The sequence below is a fragment of the Lissotriton helveticus genome, chromosome 8, assembly GCF_964261635.1.
Source record: "Lissotriton helveticus chromosome 8, aLisHel1.1, whole genome shotgun sequence".
NCBI classification, from domain to species: domain Eukaryota; kingdom Metazoa; phylum Chordata; class Amphibia; order Caudata; family Salamandridae; genus Lissotriton; species Lissotriton helveticus.
The window spans coordinates 968496907-968518740 of NC_136069.1; the positions used below are offsets into that span (position 1 = coordinate 968496907).

At 43.0% G+C, this 21834-nt stretch overlaps 1 protein-coding gene across 1 annotated transcript in view; it reads left to right on the forward strand.

Annotated features, from left to right (window-relative positions):
- Window positions 1-21834, forward strand: part of ZPLD1 (zona pellucida like domain containing 1) — a 2178405-nt gene that overhangs the window by 558481 nt on the left and 1598090 nt on the right. The window contains exon 3 of the mRNA XM_078656102.1: window positions 18040-18221. Coding sequence (XP_078512228.1) covers window positions 18040-18221 — 182 coding nt within the window. The remainder of the gene's footprint in view (window positions 1-18039; window positions 18222-21834) is intronic.

Genomic DNA, 21834 nt, shown 5'->3' on the forward strand with positions numbered 1-21834 from the left:
GGGCGTTGAATAAATGTGTTGTCGCGGACACATTTCCCTTGCCCAATATTTCTGAGATGGTGACCACTCTTCAGGGAGCCAAATATTTTTCTAAGCTTGACCTGAAGCGTGCTTACCATCAAGTTAAACTTCACGAGTCCTCAAAGCACCTCACGGCCTTCATCACTCCCGAGGGAATCTTCCAGTTTACTCGCCTTCCCTTTGGTTTGATATCGGCAGCGAGTGTATTCCAACGGTTAGTTAGTGAAATTTTTAAAGGATTAAAGAACGTGGTGTTCTTTCAAGATGACATCTTGATTTTTGGTAATTCAGTGGCCGATCATAATCATGTCCTTAAGAATGTGTTACATAGATTTTGGGACACTGGGCTTACCTTGCGTAAGGAGAAGTGCTCCTTTCTTGTCCAAGACATTGAATACTTAGGACATGAAATTTCGGCTAACGGAGTTAGACCCAAAAAAGGTCTTCTTGAGGCAATACGTTCTGCCCCTTGTCCTTGTGATAAGGACCAATTGCGGTCATTCATGGGGTTAATTGAATACTACTCAAAATTTGTGGAGAAATTTTCTGAGAAAACCTTACCTTTGAGAGCTTTGTTAAAAAAAGGCTGTAAGTTTGTTTGGGGGCCCGAACTTGAAATGTGTTTTAACAATATCAAACAAGCTATTTGTAGTGCAAAAGTTCTTGCACCTTTCGATACTAACGGAGTCTCCACTTTGTTGGTGGATGCGAGTGCAAATGGGCTTGGCGCTGTCCTGTTACAGTCCCATAAGGATGGTGAGAGGCCTATTGCATTTGCATCGCGCACTCTTTCTCAATGTGAACAGAATTACTCTGTCATTGAGAAAGAGGGGTGCTCACCATTTTCGACCTTATTTGTGGGGTACCCGCTTTAATTTAAAGACTGATCATAAACCACTTATCCAAATTCTTTCCCCGGGTGGTGCAGCCTGTAGTTCTCCAAGGTTGGCGAGGTTGGCTTCCAAGCTTCAAGAATATCATTTTGACATAACCCACATTTTTGGTTGGAAGAACTTTCAAGCAGATTGTTTGTCTATACTGGCTGTTCCGTCTAATGTTGAGTCCAAGGGTTGTTTTAGTCTTGAGGGTGTGGAGGAAAATATTGCATGGATTGACGATGTTCTTTCTCTTGGTGAGAGTTCCTTTTCACGTGGTGATTGGCTTCAAGCAATGTCTAGAGACAGTGTATTACAAGAAGTTATCCGGTTGATCAAACTGGGTTCACGTAGGGAGAGTTGTGTGCACGTTGCTGTTCGTCCTTTCTTGAAAGTTATTGACGATCTATCTGTCTGTGAGGACAATGTGGTGATGCGTGGGGACAAATTTGTTCCTCCTGTTGATTTGAGGTCCAAGATTATTTCTATAGCACATGAGGGCCATCATGGCCAGACCTTAACACAACAAAGGCTCAAGTTGAATTTTTGGTGGCCTGGAATGGACTCTATGGTTTCTTCCTGGGTTGAAGATTGCCATACGTGTAAGGTGGGGGAGAAGAGATTGAAGATTTCAGTTGGGTCTGAGATGGGTGCGTTGCAATTTCCTGAAGTACCGTGGCATACCATCTGCCTGGATTTTATAGGTCCTATGACAGAATTACCTGTGTCTCAGAGGTTTGCTGTTGTTATTGTGGATTGTTTTTCCAAATGGTTGTCTGTGGAATTTTTGAAGGATATCTCTCCTGATAATACCATCAAACACCTAAAATCTTTGTTTTGTATGGAAGGATTTCCTAATGTCATCATTACTGACAATGGCACACAGTTAGTTTCACATAATATGCGAACCTTCTTGGCTGATTGTGGCATTTCACATCACAGGACTTCTCTCTACAATCCTCAAGGGAATGGTTTGTGTGAGCGGTTAAATAGATTGGTGAAAGGTACCATTCAGATGGCTATTTCCAATGGTTCTTCTATGTGTGCTTTGGTACGTGAGATGGTCTATGCTTACTGTACAACTCTTCATGGTTCTCAGTCCAAGTCTCCCTTTGAGCTCATGAGAGGGAGGGTTCCTGGCACTAAGCTAAATCCTTCGTGGCTTAAAGATATGGTCCTTGGGAGAGGTGTGGCGCCGCGGCCAGGGCGACTGACGCTGGAATCTGGGGACCACGGTTCGATCCCCGGCTCCGGCGGCAGGTTAGCCCAGCACCATGTGACTCTGGGCAATAGCTTGCTTAATCTTCCCGACGGCCCCCAGCGCCTAGAGACCCTTACGGGTGATTGTGCGCTTTACAAATGTGGACTTTACTTCAGTCTGATCTGACAAAGGGTGCTCGTGTTTCTGTTTCTGCTTCTAGCTCCTCTAATGGATGTTCAGTGGCGCAACGTCCACTGACTGTTCCTAAGGGTGACCTTGTTAAAGTGAAGTCTGGCAGAGTTTCTGGTGGTTTGTCGAAATTCCGTGGTCCCTTTACTGTAAGGATGGTCTATCCCCATTATGTTGTTCTTTCCAATGGCAAGAAATGGAATTTAAGAAGGGTGGCTCTTTATCAGAAAGCTTGTTCTGTATCTGGTTCTCCGCCCCCTTCTTCTGTTTCCGTCCAGGATCAGAGTACTTTTGGTAATGACTGTTCTGGTTACATGTTCATTTCTCCTCCTGCGGAGGCCGCTCGCTTTCCTACAACCTGGCCAGGAGCTGGAATTCTCTTCCCCTCGCAATTAGGTCAGAACGCAACCTGCTTACCTTTCGAAAACTCTTAAAAACTTGGCTTTTTAATAATTCCCACACTTAACCTGTTCCTCTGCTTCCCGCACTCCCACCCCTATAGCTCAACACATCAGTTTCTACAGCGCTGGGACGCCTCCGGGTAGCCATCGCGCTTTACAAATCCTCATTCCATTCCATTCCATTCCATTCCTCATGCTCCTACCGCATCTGTTCCTGTGCATACTTTAGGAAGAAGTAATGGTGGGGGCGATGCTCCTGATTCCCAGCTTGGGTGTGGACCCTCTAACCAATCTGTTTCTTTTCCTTGTCCCAATTCCTCCCTGTCCGTTTCCAGACCTCAAAGATGCTGTAGACCTCCTTTGTATCTGAATGATTTCTGTTGTGATTAGTTTTTTTTTTTTTTGTTCAGAGGGATGACGTGTGTCCCTTTAATTACGTTTTCTAATTATTGCTTCAATCTTTAGGTTATTTATTGCCTTAACATTGCTTTAGATTATTTCTATTTAAGTTTCATTTTAATGATAAATCTGGTTCTAAAGTTGTTTTGTTTTCAACGAGAGGAGATGTGTTGTATATTTATTCTACCTTTATTTCCTTGGTTTTCCTCTGTATTCACTTATGTCATACATTCCAGAATGTGCATGGCTCTGCTCTTCCTAGAGTTCTAGGTTGAGACAGTTTGTGCCTGGCCAGCTTGTATTGAAGATGTCTGCTGTTTATTCTCTGCAATAAATCTGCTCAAGTACACAGGAAGTCTCTGAATATTATAAAACACATCCCTCAGAAGGAATCATGCCAGGAGGCACCCACGAGCCGGGCTGGGCCTATTCTCTTAGATGTTTGGTTTATCTCTTTTGTACTTTACCTGGGCCTTGATCTACAAACTGCAAGACGGTAAAACATGTTCTTCTATCTGCCCTGTTATAGTATTTTGCATCATGGGAAAGTAAAAAGTCACCCCTACAACAAAGACAGCGGACACAACTCTGGGTGGATATCTTCAAAAGGCAGTAGGGGCCTTAGCTAAGGAAATAGAAATTGCAGAGTGAAGACTCTCATTAGCACCCTGCCCGGCTATTTCAGTCCCAAATGTTTCTCAAGTAACTACTCTGGAACTTGTTACGGTCCACACACCACCCCCTCCTTTATCTCCAACTGTAATTATCCCAAGTCAGGATCCTACGCATGCACTTATCGAAGGGACTGATTTAACATCTTGTCCAGAGGCGAAAGGTCCTTTACCTCCAGCTGCCGCAGGAGGGAAACGTAAACGAACAGACTTGGTGGGAGGAGAGTAAAATAAAAGGACACTCACCGAGGGTCAAGAGAACCAAGCAAACTCAGCTAGTTGGAAATACCTCTAGGAAGCGGTCAGGTGGAGGAAACATCAGTGCAACAAATGAAGTAGATAACATTGTTGATAAACTTAGTAGAATTGTACATGAGGCCCTGACACCCATCCTATCTAGATTAGCCTGTATTGAGGATCATCTTGCTCAAGTGGTGTCCGGTTCAGGTACCAAGATGGCAACTAAGAACCAACCTGCTAATGCTTCTTGTTCAAGGAACTTACATTTGAAACCCAATGAGGTAATCCCCAGTGTCTTGATGAATGGCCCAACCTCCGTGAGAGTATCACATCTTCTGCAAATCGCCATGTCCGAGCACAAAGCCCCTCCCTCTTAGTGGCAGTATTAGTTCTTTGGACTTTGCAAAATAGGATTTAACTGTGGCTAGGAACCCCCAGAGGAACATTAAAAATGCGGGTCAGGGGGACACAAATCAGCCAAGATTGACCATGAAAGATAGGGGTATACCATCACGCGGGATTTTAAATACTACTGGTCTAAGGCAGCATTTAAAAAACAGGATAGCAGCACGAGACATCCTAAATTTACCACCAGAATGTACACCATATATCATGATTTTGAAAGGCGTGCCCTGTGTGGCTCCTGGCCAGCAAGAAACTTGCAAAGCTTTATTAACTAATCAGCTCATAGGTGCCATGAGAAAATCTCACCAAAGCTAAATTGATCCGAACAAATATAATGGCTAGGCGAGTCAGCTGGCTAGGTTACACGATTAAACACGAGGTAGGGGACTGTGTCGTGCCTAACTTTAATAATGCATGGTGTGCTCATTTTGCCCTAATGCACTTAAAAGATTTGCCTGGTGATTCGATAGAAATTCACCCTCTGTTTTTTTTTTACCCCCCATATCGTGAAGCTGTAGTTAGAAAATAGCCTGTATGGATAGATTCACATTTATATCCTCCCATGCAGCATTCCTCAATCGTCCATCTTAATCGGTTTGATGCTCTTTCACATTTGACTGAAATTGATTGACTAATTGGGTATCCTAGCCAATAAGCTGTTGTATTTGTGCTGGTTCTGTATCGTAATATTCAAGGGAGAGAAATTAACATAGTAATAGGGGCCTGATGGATTTACTTGAATCCCCCGCCTCTGGAAGAAATACTAGTAGGGAGAACCAATATAAAGATATAGTCTACCCACTGACCCCAAATGCTATTAAACCAAGTCAGGTGCCATACCTGCCTCCTATCATAATTGAGCAAGTTACAGATGATAAACCTGACGGAGTAGTAAATCAAGGTCATATAAAGGCTTAAATCAAGACCTCTATTGGTCAAATACCGCATTCGCTTGTTACCTTGGGAGAAAAAAAAACATTTGATGAGCAGGGGGATTGGTTAACCAGGGTCACATGAAGGCTTTTCAGGGACACTGGGACAGAGAAGACCCACTAAGCAAAGAGGAAATTAAACTGTCATACTGGGACAGGGTTGCCAGCAAGGAAATTAGTACAATCAAAGTGGGCAGACAGATGGAAGAATTCCTCCAGCAAAAGCAGACTAGATGCCTTGAGCCTTACCTAGATTTAATCCAGGTTCTTAGGAACAGGATGCTCTACATGGATTTTAGGTTTGGCACACTTCCATCTGAGCAGTAACCTACAAAGTGGCACCCCTCAAAACAGACTCCAGCAGACTGTCCTTGTTGCAGAGTCCCATTAGAGTGTGTTGCCCATGTCATGTTTGTTTTTCCAGCATACAAAGCACCAAGGAACAAATGGCTAAAACCTATTTGCTGCCAATTGGGCACATTGGACCATCGGGCAGCTCTGCATATTCTTAGGTCGGACTCAAGAGCACTCATTGTGTGCGGCCCAGCCAAATTTTTGGGCAATGGCTGGATTCCGCCCCTTTTGATTAGCCAGTTCCTGACTTCGTGGCACATGGAGTTGTTTTCTACAAGTTGGACGTTTCCCTCGACCTTGTCCTGAGGAGGCCAAGATGTGTACGAAGACCGAAACGCGTCCACGTCGACTGGTTACGATAAAGAGGAGTTTGATGAGATTTGGATCAATTTTGTAATAATTAAATGCACAACGTTTTGAACGTTCATGAATAATTAGAATCTGGTCTGCATATAAAACTACCTCTAAGTGTATTCCCTGTATGTAATAGGTGAACACTTTCTTTTTGACCAAGCTGGTGGAAGGAACCTATTAATAGTTGATTCTTTGTGTTATGTATAAAAACATTTTTCTGCTTGTATATGTATGCAGTTTGATGATAGACTTTCTAAAATGATGACGAATGAATGAAGTTTACGATAATTTAATTATGTAATCATGTGTCTTTGGTATGTGATTGTTTTAGGTGTTAAGAAGGAACTCGTACTAATGACAGGACTATGTACTGGTAATAGGGGAATATATGGTTCCCTATACAAAGAATGAGAATTATTTATATTCTTTCCTCCTTGCCATTTTTCTATTTTCTTGATGCCTGGTTAATTAGGCTACCCAACTTCAGAAATATAGCTTTAAATAGTTACTGGTGTTCATGTTTCTTGTGGTATTCACATCATGTTTCTCATGGCTACTGCACAAGGCAGGATGTTGAGTTCATATTTTTAAATGTTTTTTTAAATGTTTTTTATGCAATTATACATATCTCTTTTTACTCATGATCTTTTTATAAAAAGTTTAGATTGTAATTTTGACAACTGTTCCATTCATAATTGCGTATCTGAGTATTCTTTTAAAATAACGGTTCACATTGTCTGCCTCTCTATGTATTTTAAAGTAGGGTTGGGCGGAATTTGCTAGTTGCGCTACGCAAAGCTCAGCAAAACGGTAAAAAATCTCTGCAAGCACGCACAAATCCTGCGAACACGCAGAATTGCTTGTTCTGCCGGTTTACTGTGCTTTTTTCCTGTTCGTGAACGCTGTTTGCGTGCTTGGGGTAATTATCTCACAAACACATATTTTGAAATCGTGAACAAGCAAAAAATTCCGCAAAGCCACAGATCGTGGAATTTTTGGCAATTCTGCGTTCTTACCGGAACGCAAAAATACCCAAATTCTGCGAGCGAAACTGAATTTAACGCCCAGGCCTAATTTTAAGTCAATTCTGCTCTTTTGTAAATTTCTTGTTAAACATTTTACAAAGCTTTTATGACACAAGTTGGCGAAATAAATCAATAAAACAAACAAAATATAAAGGCTTCACTAAAATGTATCTCAATGAACATAGCCGGAATTTGTTCCAAAATGACTAATGAGGTGTGGTCAAGTTATATTAGAGCTTTTGATGTTATTTGTCTACAGGAGACATCACACAGGGAGGACATAGTGCTGAATGGTTACTGTTCTTATATGGTTTATGCAACACCTTATCCAGCTGGAAGAGTAAAGGAGGGCTAGTGGTGTTGATTGCAGTTAAATACGAGGCCATAAAAATCACCCCTGTTGTTACATCTCCATGGTACCAATTAATTCTAATTTCTAAAATGCTACAGGTTAAGCTTTTAATTGTGAACTGGTAGTACAATATTTTTAACCAAAACAATTGTCAGGTTATTGATGCTTTGTGGGCTGAAATTAACAATACCTCCGAGAAATGGCAACCACTATGCATCTTGTGGGTAGGTGATTTTATTGTACTTCCTGCCCATATTGTTCCAACCATGCTTGTGGGTTGCTAAACACAGAGGGGCAGCCCCTCCCGCACTTCATTTATACTTCCCAGGGTAAGGCCCTAAACTCTATTATTATGGAAAAAAATACGGGCCTCATTAATGAATTAGCTAGTAACTGCCTAATGCATTGTCCCACTTTTGTTGGAGGGGGTAGGGAAAGCTTTATTGATTTTATGTTCATCTCACGGAAGTTCATAATGCTTGTTGATGATTTTAACCCCTTGCATGCTGATGATGGCCCCCAGCCGTCATGCACTACAGTGCTCGTGTGCTGATGACGGCTGGGGGCCGTCATGACCGCACCCGCGCTGAAATCTTCAGCACAGGAGCGGAATCGCGGCAGCATGGAAGGGGTTAAGGTGGAGCCAAGCACTGTTAGCCATCATAATCCCTTGATCGATACCTTTAATATAATAGCCTAGTCGTGAAAAGTTAATGATTGCCCTATACCTTTCAATTCTAATAAAGGGGTAAGACTCAACTGGAAAAAGTAAACCCATCTGAATTTGCGGCAAAAACTGTTATAGCTAACTATGACTCAATCAAGAGGTGTCTCCATTATGATTTGTCAACAGCCAAGTTCATCCATGATTTTGAACTGAAATGCTCAGACATAGCTAAAAACCTGACCAAATCAATTAAGGCCAGAAATCTCCCTGAGACAAGGTGGTTTAATGCTGCTTTTCCAAAAAATCAAAATATACTAACATCGGCTCTCCATGCTAATCCTCGTGATTGGGCAAAAATTAAAAATGCCAAGAAGCTTTATAAAACTAGAGGAAGGAAGAAGTAAGGACAATAGCCTGAGATGACATGGAGAGAGCTAGCTCCCTAATTGACTCCAAAAGCTTTTGGGAGGTTATAAATCAGCCCTTTTTTTACAGAAGGTGAGGAAGATTGATTTGTTGATCCCAGGGGAGGTTTGGAAAACTCATTTTGCTGCATTATTTAATCCTTATGGCTAACATCTAGAGGTTTCAAGTGGGGATCTGTCTTTAAACTTATTCTTGGTGTCCAAATTAAGTTCATCTATCTCAGTGACAGAGGTCGAGGGAGCCTTAGCTAAAGGAGTCTGCATGAAAGTGTCAGGCCCCAACGGGGTCCCTTTAGACCATTTCAAAAGTAACCCCCAGCTATGGGCCCCATTGCTGACCAATGTCTTTAAGGCAGTGATCATTGGCCCAGTTCCAGTATCCTGGAGAGAGGCCGTCATTGACCCTGTGTACAAGAAAGGGAATCGAAGTGACCCCACCTATTATAGGTTAATCTCCCTTATTGACGCTATGGCAAAGGTGCTACGCCAATATACTAAACAGAATAAATAGCCAGCCAGATTTACTTTTAGAACTTTGAATCACACCCAGCCTATCAGTACTGGGGGATCAACTATTTTATTTTAGTATTTTTATCTATTTTCTAGAAAAACATTATTTCATTTGATCTATATATGTCATCAAAAGATACAGTCATCAAACAATAAAGAATACATACAAACAAAAAAATGTGCAATAAATATACAAGTGTTCAAAAATGTACACAATCAATACTGTGAATTTTAGAAAAACACCAACAACAATTTAATCAGATGCATAACAATTGTTTAACGCTAGGAACCAGCCCTTTGTATTGGGTACAAGAAGCCAGGCGGACAACACAGTTCATAGGTACTGCCTGCCTGCCTTACTAAGCCAGGGATTAGATAATAAGTTCTAGGGTTGCAGTACTAGGGGTAGAGAGTACAGTAATTTTTTGATGACCCTAATGGCGCCATTCTTCTTTATCCCGGGCTTGGGGTCAACGCTTTTCGAACCACAGTGTAGTTATGGGTTTACCTCAGGACACGGACTGGAGGGAGCCATTACTGTAAATAATTATAATGATGGAAGTTGGTATAAGTACTTATATGAACATTTTAATAAAATCTCAGACTCTATAGGCTCAATAGGTGATGTAAATGAATTAAATACCTGAACTTGGCACTTGTGAGTCACTCGTATGGCACTTCAGTTAGTAAATTGCCTTGCAAGTGTAAGAATTCTGTAACCAGACAGAGATAGGAGTGAGAGCCTATTATTATCACTGTTGCCACAGCGTGCTTATATGACCGCCATGAATGACCGCAAGCATACCTTAAACTTGGGCGGCGTCGCGTATAGAATCAGAGAGGGCCGGCCATTAATTGGTCCGGGGCTTGTCAGTTTATTGGTTCTTTTCGGATTAGACCTGGCAGAAAATAACGGAGAAAGTCTTAAAATCTCCTGTCTCTCCGGTTCCGAAAACGGAAAGATGTAAGCTGACATAAACGTTAGTACTCACTTCTTCGCTTGAGCGACCTGCTCTGTTGGCTCGCGTACGGCGTCTGACGTTAGCACGCCACAAGCAGGATCAAAAGACTTAAAGGGGCCGCATGTTTAAAATTGCGGCAGGGAGAACTCGATGGGGACGGGGCCTTTTCTCCAGATAGATTTCAAGGACATCAAGTCCATCTTGTTGTGGAATTTGTGTGTATAATGACGCTACATCCATCGTAACCATCAGCTGTTTTGTAGGATCGAACTGCAGCCCTTCCACTTTGTTAATGAAGTCCATTGTGTCACGAAGGTACGATGGTACTTGGACTACTAGCGGTTTGAGAAAAACATCTACGAACTGAGAGACTGGCTCCAGAACGGAGTCGCACCCAGAAAGAATGGGCCGATTTGATACAGCTAACTCCGGACTGAACAAACTTATAACAAATAACTTATGAGATGCTTTGCATTGTGTTTGCATTCAATTTCGATTCAAATTGGCAAGGTCCGTGCCAGTGCCAGTTCTCTCCACTAACTATGCAGTTTCTGTGTCAGTGCTTGTGATTAGTTTCCATGACGACCGCACGCATCGTTGCGTTGGACTACAAGCACCATTTCTCCCTGCCGCAATTTTAAACATGCGGCCCCTTTAAGTCTTTTGATCCTGCTTGTGGCGTGCTAACGCCAGACGCCGTACACGAGCCAACAGAGCAGGTCGCTCAAGCGAAGAAGTGAGTACTAACGTTTATGTCAGCTTACATCTTTCCGTTTTCGGAACTGGAGAGACAGGAGATTTTAAGACTTTCTCCGTTATTTTCTGCCAGGTCTAATCCGAAAAGAACCGATAAACTGACAAGGCCCGGACCTATTAATGGCCGGCCCTCTCTGATTCTATACACAACGACGCCCAAGTTTAAGGTATGCTTGCGGTCATTCATGTCGGTCATATAAGCACGCTGTGGCAACAGTGATAATAATAGGCTATCACTCCTATCTCTGTCTGGTTACAGAATTCTTACACTTGCAAGGCAATTTACTAACTGAAGTGACATACGAGTGACTCACAAGTGCCAAGTTCCGGTATTTAATTCATTTGCATCACCTATTGAGCCTACAGAGTCTGAGATTTTATTAAAATGTTCATATAAGTACTTATACCAACTTCCATCATTATTATTATTTACAGTAATGGCTCCCTCCAGTCCGTGTCCTGAGGAGAACCCATAACTACACTGTGGTTCGAAATGCGTTGACCCCAAGCCCGGGATAAAGAAGAAGGGCGCCACTAGGGTCATCAAAAAATTACCGTACTCTCTACCCCTAGTACTGCAACCCTAGAACTTATTATCTAATCCCTGGCTTAGTAGGACAGGCAGGCAGTACCTATGAACTGTGTTGTCCGCCTGGCTTCTTGTACCCAATACAAAGGACTAGTTCTTAGCGTTAAACAATTGTTAGGCATCTGATTAAATTGTTGTTGGTGTTTTTCTAAAATTCACAGCATTGATTGTGTGCATTTTTGAACACTTGTATATTTATTGCAAATTTTTTTGTTTGTATGTATTCTTTATTGTTTGATGACTGTATCTTTTGATGACATATATAGATCAAATGAAATAATGTTTTTCTAGAAAATAGATAAAAATACTAAAATAAAATAGTTGATCCCCCAGTACTGATAGGCTGGGTGTGATTCAAAGTTCTAAAAGTAAATCTGTCTGGCTATTTATTCTGTTTAGTATATTGGAGTGGTCCAAGCCAGTTCAGAGACAGGACCCAAACCTTTTCTTTTGCCCATGGCAAAGGTGCTAGGCAGGGTTGTCCTTGCCCAAATTTAAACATGGGCGACCGACAATAGACTGATGGCAAGGATGCAATATGGCTTCAGGAGGGGAATGGGCACCACTGAACAGTGCCTGAACTTGTCACTGGTTATGGGCAAGTACATGAGGGTCAAGAAGAGTTCTATACACCTGGCCTTCATGGAATTGTCCAGTGCTTTTGACACTGTAAACCAGGAGAAATTGTGGGCACTTATGGGGAATATGGGTATAGAGGAGACTCTGATTTATTTTCTTCGCAGGCTCCATGCATCAACTTCTGTTGTTACAAGATACGGCCCCAAAGGGGAGAAAACTAGGCCCATAGCCTCCACCGAAGGTGTATGACAGGGATGTATCCTGGCCCCTTTCCTTTTTTTTTAAATTTACACCAATGGATTAGAGGCCTTTTTAATTAACAAAGAAATTGATTGTCTGCATATCGGAGGCAAACAGGTCCTGCTACTCTCCTACACGGATGACACCGTGGTAATGGCACTTTGCCTCCAAAAACTGCTTAACACATTCACAGATTTTATGCTGGCTCTTGATCTAAAAGTGAATTTTATCAAATTGTATATTTTGGTGTGGGGCCCGTAAATGAAAAAAAAACAAGGAAATATATGGTGGGAGACAAGATAATTGATAAACTGAATACCGTTAACTATTTATGGAATCTTATTAATAATAGGCTGAGTTTTGATCTGCTTGTCACAGCAAGGGGACAACAAGTAGGTAGGGTAGTTGAGGGGCTTTTCTGCTTTGCCAGAAAAATGGTTCATAAGCCAGTGACTGAGCTGGTCACACTTAACAAAACTAAATGTGTGCCTGTTGTAACATACGGGCAGGAGTGTGGGTATACCATAACAGTTGACAACTACAACTCATGGTAAACAAGTTTATTAAAAGACTTTTGATGACTCTAAGTAGTGCCCCCACCATCATCTGTCATCAAGAATTGGGGCTAGATTTTGTTGAGGATCACATAGAAATTGCCCCACAGCTTTTATGGGCCAAAATTTGACTGTCCGAAGAGCTAGTTTTCTCCAGAAAGGTTATTAAGGATTGTATTATGCTGGATGGAGCACTCTCTATTCCTTGGCTCCGATTCATAAAGGAAAGTTTCTGTGAGTTAGGTTTGGGACATTATTTTTATTCCCCAGAAAGACAGCATCCCTGAAAATGCTAAAACTATTATAAAATAGGCCAATTCTGTAGGGGCAAAGATATCCCGTTCCCGCTCTGACGCAACAGGCCACTTTGGTTTATCTTCAAATCTAACTTTTATGATAAATGTACAGACTCGATTTTATCTAACTAGATTACGCTTACTTACCCTGCATTTCTTGGTTGCTTTTCCTAAACAATCAGGGTGGGAAGATAAACTGGAGCCTTGCCCTTGTGATAATTCGGCAGCTCAGAGCTCTGCGCACTTTATGCTTTTTTGTCCCCTCTACAAAGAACCAAGACAAAGATTTTTAGTTTTGATTTTAAAAGAGATTAGGCCATGTTCTTATATTGAAGGGTTTCATTACTTAACCTCACTGGCCACTTACGATACATGCAATAAGGTTTCCAATTATATTAAAGTAGCTATGGCGATTAAGAAACCGTAGTAGCCATTTCTACTGAAATCGGTTAGTGCAATTCCCTGAACAAATACAATTAAGCACTGATGTATTCTTATGGAGGGAGCCGCATGCCATAATTGTGATAAGTGTCAGGTAATATAGACTATTATTTTACCAGAAGATTGTTTTACGGTGTAATTTGTTTTGTATTTTATATACTGAATTTTTGTGTATAAATTGTTTATTATGCTACCGTGTATTTTCACCACTGAAATAATAGTTTGTTATGATGATTTTATGAACTTTTATGGTTTTGTATGAAAGCAAATAAAGTTATTTTGACTTGACTTGCCTAAAGTCACCCTGATTTTTTAATTAGGAGGTAGGCAAGTATGCTAGAGCATGACCTGGCAACTCTGGTTATGGGATGAAACTGCTTACGTCACAGTTAAACGTGTGATCTTAAAAGTAGAAAGTTCATGTTAATGCTTTTCATTTTCAGGGTCATAATTTAATATACTTCATTTTGAGATGTTTCACTACTATTTCTGTGATAAGGTATCTTCTCTATCATTAAAGCCTATAGAATACAAGTCTGGGGTATTACCAGGGCCACTGGAATTATGCAATTTTGCTGCTTTTTCTGCACAATTATGGATTTGATGCACTTGCCACATGCTTCATCGCCGTCTGTATAATATACAGATTTTATCAAAAACTATTTCTAGTTCAAACAGATTAAAAGTTACAGATACATCTATGAAACATATTGCCACACATCGGCAGGTCTTTACTCAAGAAGAAGGAGATCATCTTTCAGTTGCTTATTGCTGTATTTAAGTGTTACGCCGATATTAATGAGGTGAAACCTTTGCCCATATAGTGTGAACATTTTTAAAATAATGAAGTAACATTGCTTTGAAATCTGCTGCACTATTCCACATAATTTCCCTGTTCTTGCTGTATGATTAAATTAACCCTGCTGCAAAATATGGTTCTTCCATAATGTATAATTCAAGTGCCCCTGGATATGGCACTTCCGTGCACATAAGCTAACCCTCAGTGATTGTGCAGTATCAAGATTCTTGGTTGTATTTGGTGACAGAGCTGCCACATTACAGGAATTTACAGTGTTTTGTCTTTGTGACATGCAAGGTCACTGGCTCGTTCAATGCTCAGCATGAATTTTACACACATCCGTACACATAGCATCCATCTGCAAAAACACACACAGACCTACACACCATGGACCTAGGATTTCATGTAAAGATTGCCAGGATTTGGTGCAGAAAAACCGGACGGCCAGAATCGCTGACTAACACTGACATCCCCAAACCAATTTTCAGCAATCATAAGTTTCCTCACTGGAATGGGAAATAATAGAGCAGATCCAGAAAAACTGGGTCCATTGACATGACGTTTTCCACATTCTAGGAAGAAAGTTGCTATCATTTTCCAGTTGGTCATAACAGGCACACAGTGTCAGAAGGGTGGTCAGTTGGAGGAGTGCATGGGGGTTCATTAGGACAGGTCTCAGCCTGTCAGGAGAAATATTGTCTGATCACAACATGCTGCTCCAGGGTTGGCGGGGGGCCAAGTGGAGTTGCTGCCTCTATAGCAGTGAAAACAGGTCTGGTATCTGCAGGCCCAGAATTATTGGGCCCAGATTATGCTGACCCAATAGTTACAGGACCAGAAATACTTGTGTTTGTGGGTTGCATATTTCCATCTTGAGTTATTGCTCCATTAGAGGTTCTGCCACTTAAAAGGAGGGGTATAGACATGTAACCCACTCCTCAATCCTTTTAATCACATATATTTTACAGTCTTTTACCCCTCCACTGTCCCATCTATATACAACTGTTCACATGCTCAAAAGTCCATGTACTTACCAATCCACACAACCTTATAGAAACCTACCCATCAAGTAGGTAAGGGAGTTTGTACTGCTAATTCAAACTGTACTTTACCTGTTATGTGAGGGATGAAGCTTCAAGGAATGCTTCTTTAGCTTTGCCTTTGGCAGGAAGCTGCTACTGCAGTGCTATAGATTTCAGTCAGGGAGACAGGTTTACCATGCTGTACATACTCCTTAATGAAGAGAAGCTTTACTGCCCATGTTGTACCTGTCATGTGAAGAATGGAAGCCTGACCTGCAGATACCCAGCTGCACCTGTACTGTGAGGGATGGAAGCTTGAACTATTGCTATTGCACATGCTGGTTCAATTTCTTTGGGAATGTAATCCTGCATTTCTGATGGCCATCCATCTTCTATGCACGTTGCGTGTGCTGCTGTTGGTGTGTTGCACCTGCTCTGTGACAGAGGTAAGCTTGCACTGTAGCTGGCATGTTGGCTTGTTCTGTAGGAATAGGATGTTTCCAAGGCTTTTTGAGTACTATAGTTATTCTATGATGGATGCTCGTACTCTTGGTAGATTCCAATAGTTAATATGTTAGTGAGAAGCATACAACTGCTGGGATATACTTGTTATGTGAAGATTGGATGCTTCATCAACTCATGCACATGGTTTATCTGTTTTGTGAGGAAGATACATTTGTAGTGTTAATACCTGGTTATACCTATTGTGTGAAGAGTGCTTGCAATGCAAATGGTGTGCTGTACCTGTTTGTGTGCAAGCAAAGCTAGAGCTAAAGCTACCCCTCTTATGTCTCAGAAGCATTAATCACACACACATATTTTTTTACTTGTCCATTAGTGCCCAAGGGGTGCTTCTAGGTTTGGGTTCACAGCGGGTTGTGTTTACTCTGTGCATCCAATGGGTGACCCTGTCTCTTTTGAAGACATGGATGTTAAAGGATGTGTGTGGAGCATGTGAGCATCATGTGGACGCAACCGAACTGGAATTAATTTTGTGTTTCCTATATCCAAGTGGTACCTAAGATGGAGGGTTGGAGAGAACCCACAACAGCAGATTTGAATTGTAAAACACCTCCAGGACATTAAAGGGATCCTTTTTATTGTGTCAGACATTGGTCCATTTTGTGCTTAGGGAGTTTGCCCTTCCCATTCCTGGCACAATATTCACTGGAAGGGATATACCACTGAGGTAACACATGGTTAAGTGTAACAACCTCCTTATCTTCTGTACCCTTGCTTTGGATTTATCTAGACAGGAAACTCTTAGCTCTTCTAGCTAGCACCTTGCAACAATGACCTTGGCTGGACCCATCTGAGTTGAAAAAGCAAAAGGGCCACTCCAGTTTAGAACCTGTCTCAAACCTGATTGTTGGCATACACAATTACTGTTGGTATAAAGATGGGACACACACTTTCAGTCGCTGTGCCAACATTTATCTACAAATTCTGAGGTCTCAACACTCAGTGGTGACTGACAACCTGTGTGCTGCAGAGGTTTGGGTAACTAATGCCAACAGTTGACTTACTGTTCATGCAGGGCCTTGGAAGTGACCATGCCCATGGAGATGCCAAATGTCTTAAAATTAGGAATTTTCTCAGTTTAGGAGTCCTAAAGTTATGAGTCCTAACTTTACTACTACTAAACTGAGAAAAACCCTAATTTTAAGACTTTCGGTGTTCAAAGAAGACATTTAGGAGTCCTAAAGTTAGGACTCCTAACTTCTATGAATACCGAAAAGAGTAAGTGCCTTCTGTGAATGCCAAAATGAGTGATTGCCTTCTTTGAATGCCAAAATGTTAGTAAGTTTAGGATTTTGTCTTAAGTTAGTTCTGTGAATCGGGCCCAGACATCCTGGAAATAGTTAACACATTTCAGTAATGCAACAATAGAGAAAAGATGAACTGTAAACAGAAACTAAATTGCTCATATAGGTTTTTAAAGATTTTTACATTGATTGTTCAAAAGTTGATCAGTGTTTTTCAGCAAGTTAAGGACATGAATAAAGGGCACGATAGGGACCTGTTTCATTGTCACTTTTTTATTACTATTGGGTACCAGTCAATAATTGATCAATTCCACTGAAAGCCCTGTGGTTGCCATTGGTTGGTACTGGAATTCATTGTTGGAAACCAAGCCTTATTTTTCTTCATCAGATTTTGACCTAAAGAAAGAGAGAGAAAGGCAGAAAAGACAGAAAGAAAGATGAAGGGACACACAGGTGAATATAGTCAAAAGGACAAATTAGTCATTAAAAGTACTTACAAAAGTGAGATAAAGAGACTAGAGTAGAGTGGTGGAAACAAAGAGGCTTGTGGAAGAAATAAGACTAGGCAGATTTGTTTTTCTGCACCCTCAGTATTGAGTACCACCTGCAAGCACCTTAGCTAAACTTTACCACTATAACATTTTTTTTAACAAATCATTGTACTATTATATATTTTCCAAAGACCTTAGCATATACTTAGCACATTTTATTTGTAAGAAACTTGTTCATGAAAAGGAAATTAGGGTTAAAACGTCTGGTCTTCCAATTCAAGCCCTCAATCCTGCTTCATATCATTGTAATTCGTTAGAAGGAAGAGTACCACAGCAAAAATGAGTATATCCATTTGGCATTTGTTCATTTAGATCTAGGTCCGTTCAGAGCACACTGAGACAAATTGTATTTATTTCGACATTTATTACAACCTATTACAGTCTATTAAAGCTGTTTTTTTATTATTCAATTTTGCACGCCTGCTCTTGAAGAATAATTTACACCTTTTTGATCTCTTCATAGGTATATTCAGTTCCAGGCACTAATGCATTTGGAAACGCGCTCATGGTGCAAATTGGTAACATTTCAGGGTATATTGACACACCTGATCCACCAACCATCATCAGCTATTTACCAGGCCTTCTTTATAAATTCAGCTGCAGTTATCCGCTGGAGTACTTAGTCAACAACACTCAACTTGCTTCGTAAGTGAATAGTGCAATTTATCATGTGAAGCTTAGCCTATAATGTCAATCATGCCACTGTTTCTTGATTTAATATTTGTATGCTGATTCCTTACTTTGACCACGTTTTTAAGTCAAGCCTAGAGCGGCAGTGCGCATGCGTTGCTTGCTTTGGGAGGCATTCAGTATTCAGTATTGCGTGGAAGCTTCATGGAAGCTCCACCCACTCTATGACCATCTTTTTAATTGGTTTAGGTCCTAAATGCTGCCTTATGATTGGTTTTAGCCCTGTTAGTCCCTCCTCATGATGGCCATGTTGTCATTAGTACACTTTCATGGCTACTGGCCCCTTTACTTCAAACACTATTTTCTTCTTGTTGCTCCCCACCTGCATTCCGTGACTTATCCGCCCACCCCCACCGCACTCCCGTTCATGCCTTCTCGCACTCCTGCACTCCCGTTTCCAATGCAATATGTCTCACGTAAATACAAGTCCTATTGCATTACAAATGCTTGTTTTAGTTTGGCACAAACATAGGGGCATATTAGCAAGAACCTCATTAAAATTAACACAGTTTTAGCGGCTCAAAGCTGCTGCTAAAAAGGCGATAATGGGCTTGCTAATATGCGTTATAGAATTCCAATAGAAGCCCAGGTTAGATGTGCAGGAAATCTAACCTGGGTTTCTATTGGAATTCTATAACGCATATTAGCAAGCCCATTATCGCCTTTTTAGCGGCCGTTTCCTGCTGCTAAAACTGCAATCATTTTAACGAGTTTTTTGCTAATATGCCCCCAAGTCCTTTCTCTATAAACATATTTATTTCCTGTCCCTGTGCTTTGTTTTCAATCTTAGATCTGTGAAGGAGTAGGTCTCTGTATTATTTTTTTTTTAATGCTTCTTTTAGATGTAGTACGACGCACAGTACCGTTGTGAATAGTATAACTTAATCACGAGTGCAGCAGCTTAGTTTTATTTAGTGGACGCACGATGAATGTACATAAAACATATGTGCGAGTCCAGCGTGTGGTAAGAGAGTTTATTTGATTTGCGCAAGTGCAGCGCGTGCAACTTCAAACTGGAAAGCTTTATTGAACTTGTGATGCATACATGGAGCATGTCCGCGAGGGTAGTGTGTCAGGAACACCAACAGTAGCGAGATCAGTGTGTGGGATCTGAAATGAGAAATTGCAGCTGGCTGAGGCACCAACAGGGGGCCACTAGAGAGGTCAGCTCTCTAGTGTCGCCTGGGTACCCCACACCCCCTGCCCCCTTCAAGAGCAGGGACTTGAGTGGAGTCCCCCCCCACTTCTAGCCTGGTAGTGGCACATGGGGGCGTCACTTCCCGGGTGACCAGGACTTGGGGGAGGGTATATATCCCTCCCCTACCATTTTGGTGTTCTCTTTTGATTGCCCCTCACGCCGTCTCCGTGTGTCCGCCTGTGGTCGCCGTCCGGATTCCCTGGAGCTGCTTGCACTGTGGTGAGTGTTTCATCGCCACTCCCCGCCACCCCCTCCACTTTCTGTAGGCTGGGTCGTGTGACCGCTTGTGGCTGGGTCAGCGACTCGCAAGTGGGGGGGAAAGGGAAGCTACAGCGTGGGCCACATCAGTGTGCAGGGGCGCTATTGCTGCAAGGCCAGGATGATGTTGACCGGGGAGGGTTCAGAGCGGGAGGCTTAGGCCACTCAGCCTGGGAGCTTCAGCCAGCTAGGAGAATAGGGGTGTTGCGGGGCATTGTGGCGTGGTTTTGCTGGAGGACTAGCGGGGTTGGGGTGGCGGTTCCTGCCGTGAGCGGGTAATGCACCTTTGGTAGTGGGTGCTCCTACTTACTGCTTACTCACCGTACGCCCGCAAGGACCCCCCCTCATTCCGAGGGCCACACCAATGTTCCTCCTGTGGGTTAGTGGTCTCCAGGGGGTGGTGTTCGGCAGGCATGGGGCTGCATGGAGCTAACTATATGGCGGGGGCCCAGTTGTAATTGCGGGGTGCTGCATGGACTGCTCAGGGCGTGGGCCTCAGGGCATTCCCACCAAGTGGGTAAGCGTGCCCTCTTCAGCAGCACTGTTGATCACCCACCTGCCCCACCATAGTATGGGGCGCACTTAGCCCCGATTCGGTCGCTACGAGGCAGTTGCCGCGTGAGTGCGGTGGACACGGCTCAGTGTGTCGGATTTCGCCCGCTCTCCGACCCTGACCTCAGGAAGAGCTCATCTCTTAGCATTTTGTTTGGCTGCTCCGCCTTCCTCTTTTGCACCGGTGACTGGGGAGGTGCATTTCTCAGTCTGTGGATGTCCCGGGTTGCGGTGGTGGCTCCCACCGCGCCTCTCCACTGCATGACCTACGGCCCTCCCCTCTATCCGGTGGTGGCGTGCGGGACGTCAGTCAGCGAATAGCGTGCCGCTCTCTCCTCCACTGTTCCTAGGCAAGATATTTTGGCCCATGGGGTCCTGGCCTTCCCACTCCCTGGGTAGAGGTAGTACGGCCACAAGGGGTTTTAGGACCGCTCATTAACCTGCAATTGAGTTGTTTGCTGGGCTAAGAGCGATCATGGTTGAGCGCAGAAAGTGAGGCTCCGCTCGCTGGAGGCTTCATTCTGGGATACGGGTGTGGTCAACTACTCGTCACTGCGGGGGCTCCGGAGGGTTGTAGCAACCATGCTGTTGGGGGCTACGTCCCTTCCCCGGTCGGGACAGAGGGTGCGGCAGACCGGGATGTGTGGTGTCCCTACGCATGTTGGGTAGTGCAGGGGGGTGAACCGGAGATCTAGGGTTTGATCCTCGGGTGTGGGGCTGGAGGCGCGTCCTAAAGGGGTGCACTGCATGGAGCTACGTGTATGTAGCCTCGCGGGTTGCGCACACCCCTTCTGCCCTGGTAGGCCGCTATAGGTCTGACTCCCAGCCATGGGTCAGCATCAGGTGATTCTGGGCATTTCATCGAATCTCACCGTTCCACCAACAAATTTACGGGCCCGGGGCAATATACTGGTGCCTTTCTATGGGCTCTGGTGAAATTAATGTATACGCTAATATGAGCCCTCTCTATCACAGCATTGCTTGGTTTAAGTGAAATCGAAGGACTTGTTAAACACTGTTAATTTGTCATTTGTTCTTATAGTCTAAGTCACCTAGACTATAAGAACAAATGACAAATTAACAGTGTTTCATGAATACTTTACACATTGCCTCCTAATTAAGCCTGCCTGCCCTGTGCTAAGCTACCAGAGGGTAACAGATGGTACACTGGCAGGGTTAAAAGAGCACATTTTTCACCTGGTTTACGATGTGAGGGGTATCTTTGTCTTGATGTAGTGGCAGAATCAGCATTCACCAAGTTGTCTTGCTCACCATGCTAGGCTCAATCCCGAGGTTTTCGGGGGGTTGCTCGGCCCCACCCCCCACAATGCCTGTTTGCCATGCCTCACCCCGCACTTTCTTCTTTTTCAGCTGCTCCTATCGCCCCCCTGAGGCACTTCGCTAGGCACTAGGGGACAAGTGCAGGCCCGCACAGTTGGAGACATGGTTTAAGGTAACAAAGACTGGGGGCACAGAGGTTTAGGTGGCCTCCTGGGAGTGATGCCACAATTGATAAGGGTGTAAGGGTTGGCAATCTCCAGACCCTTGTCTAAGGGAGTG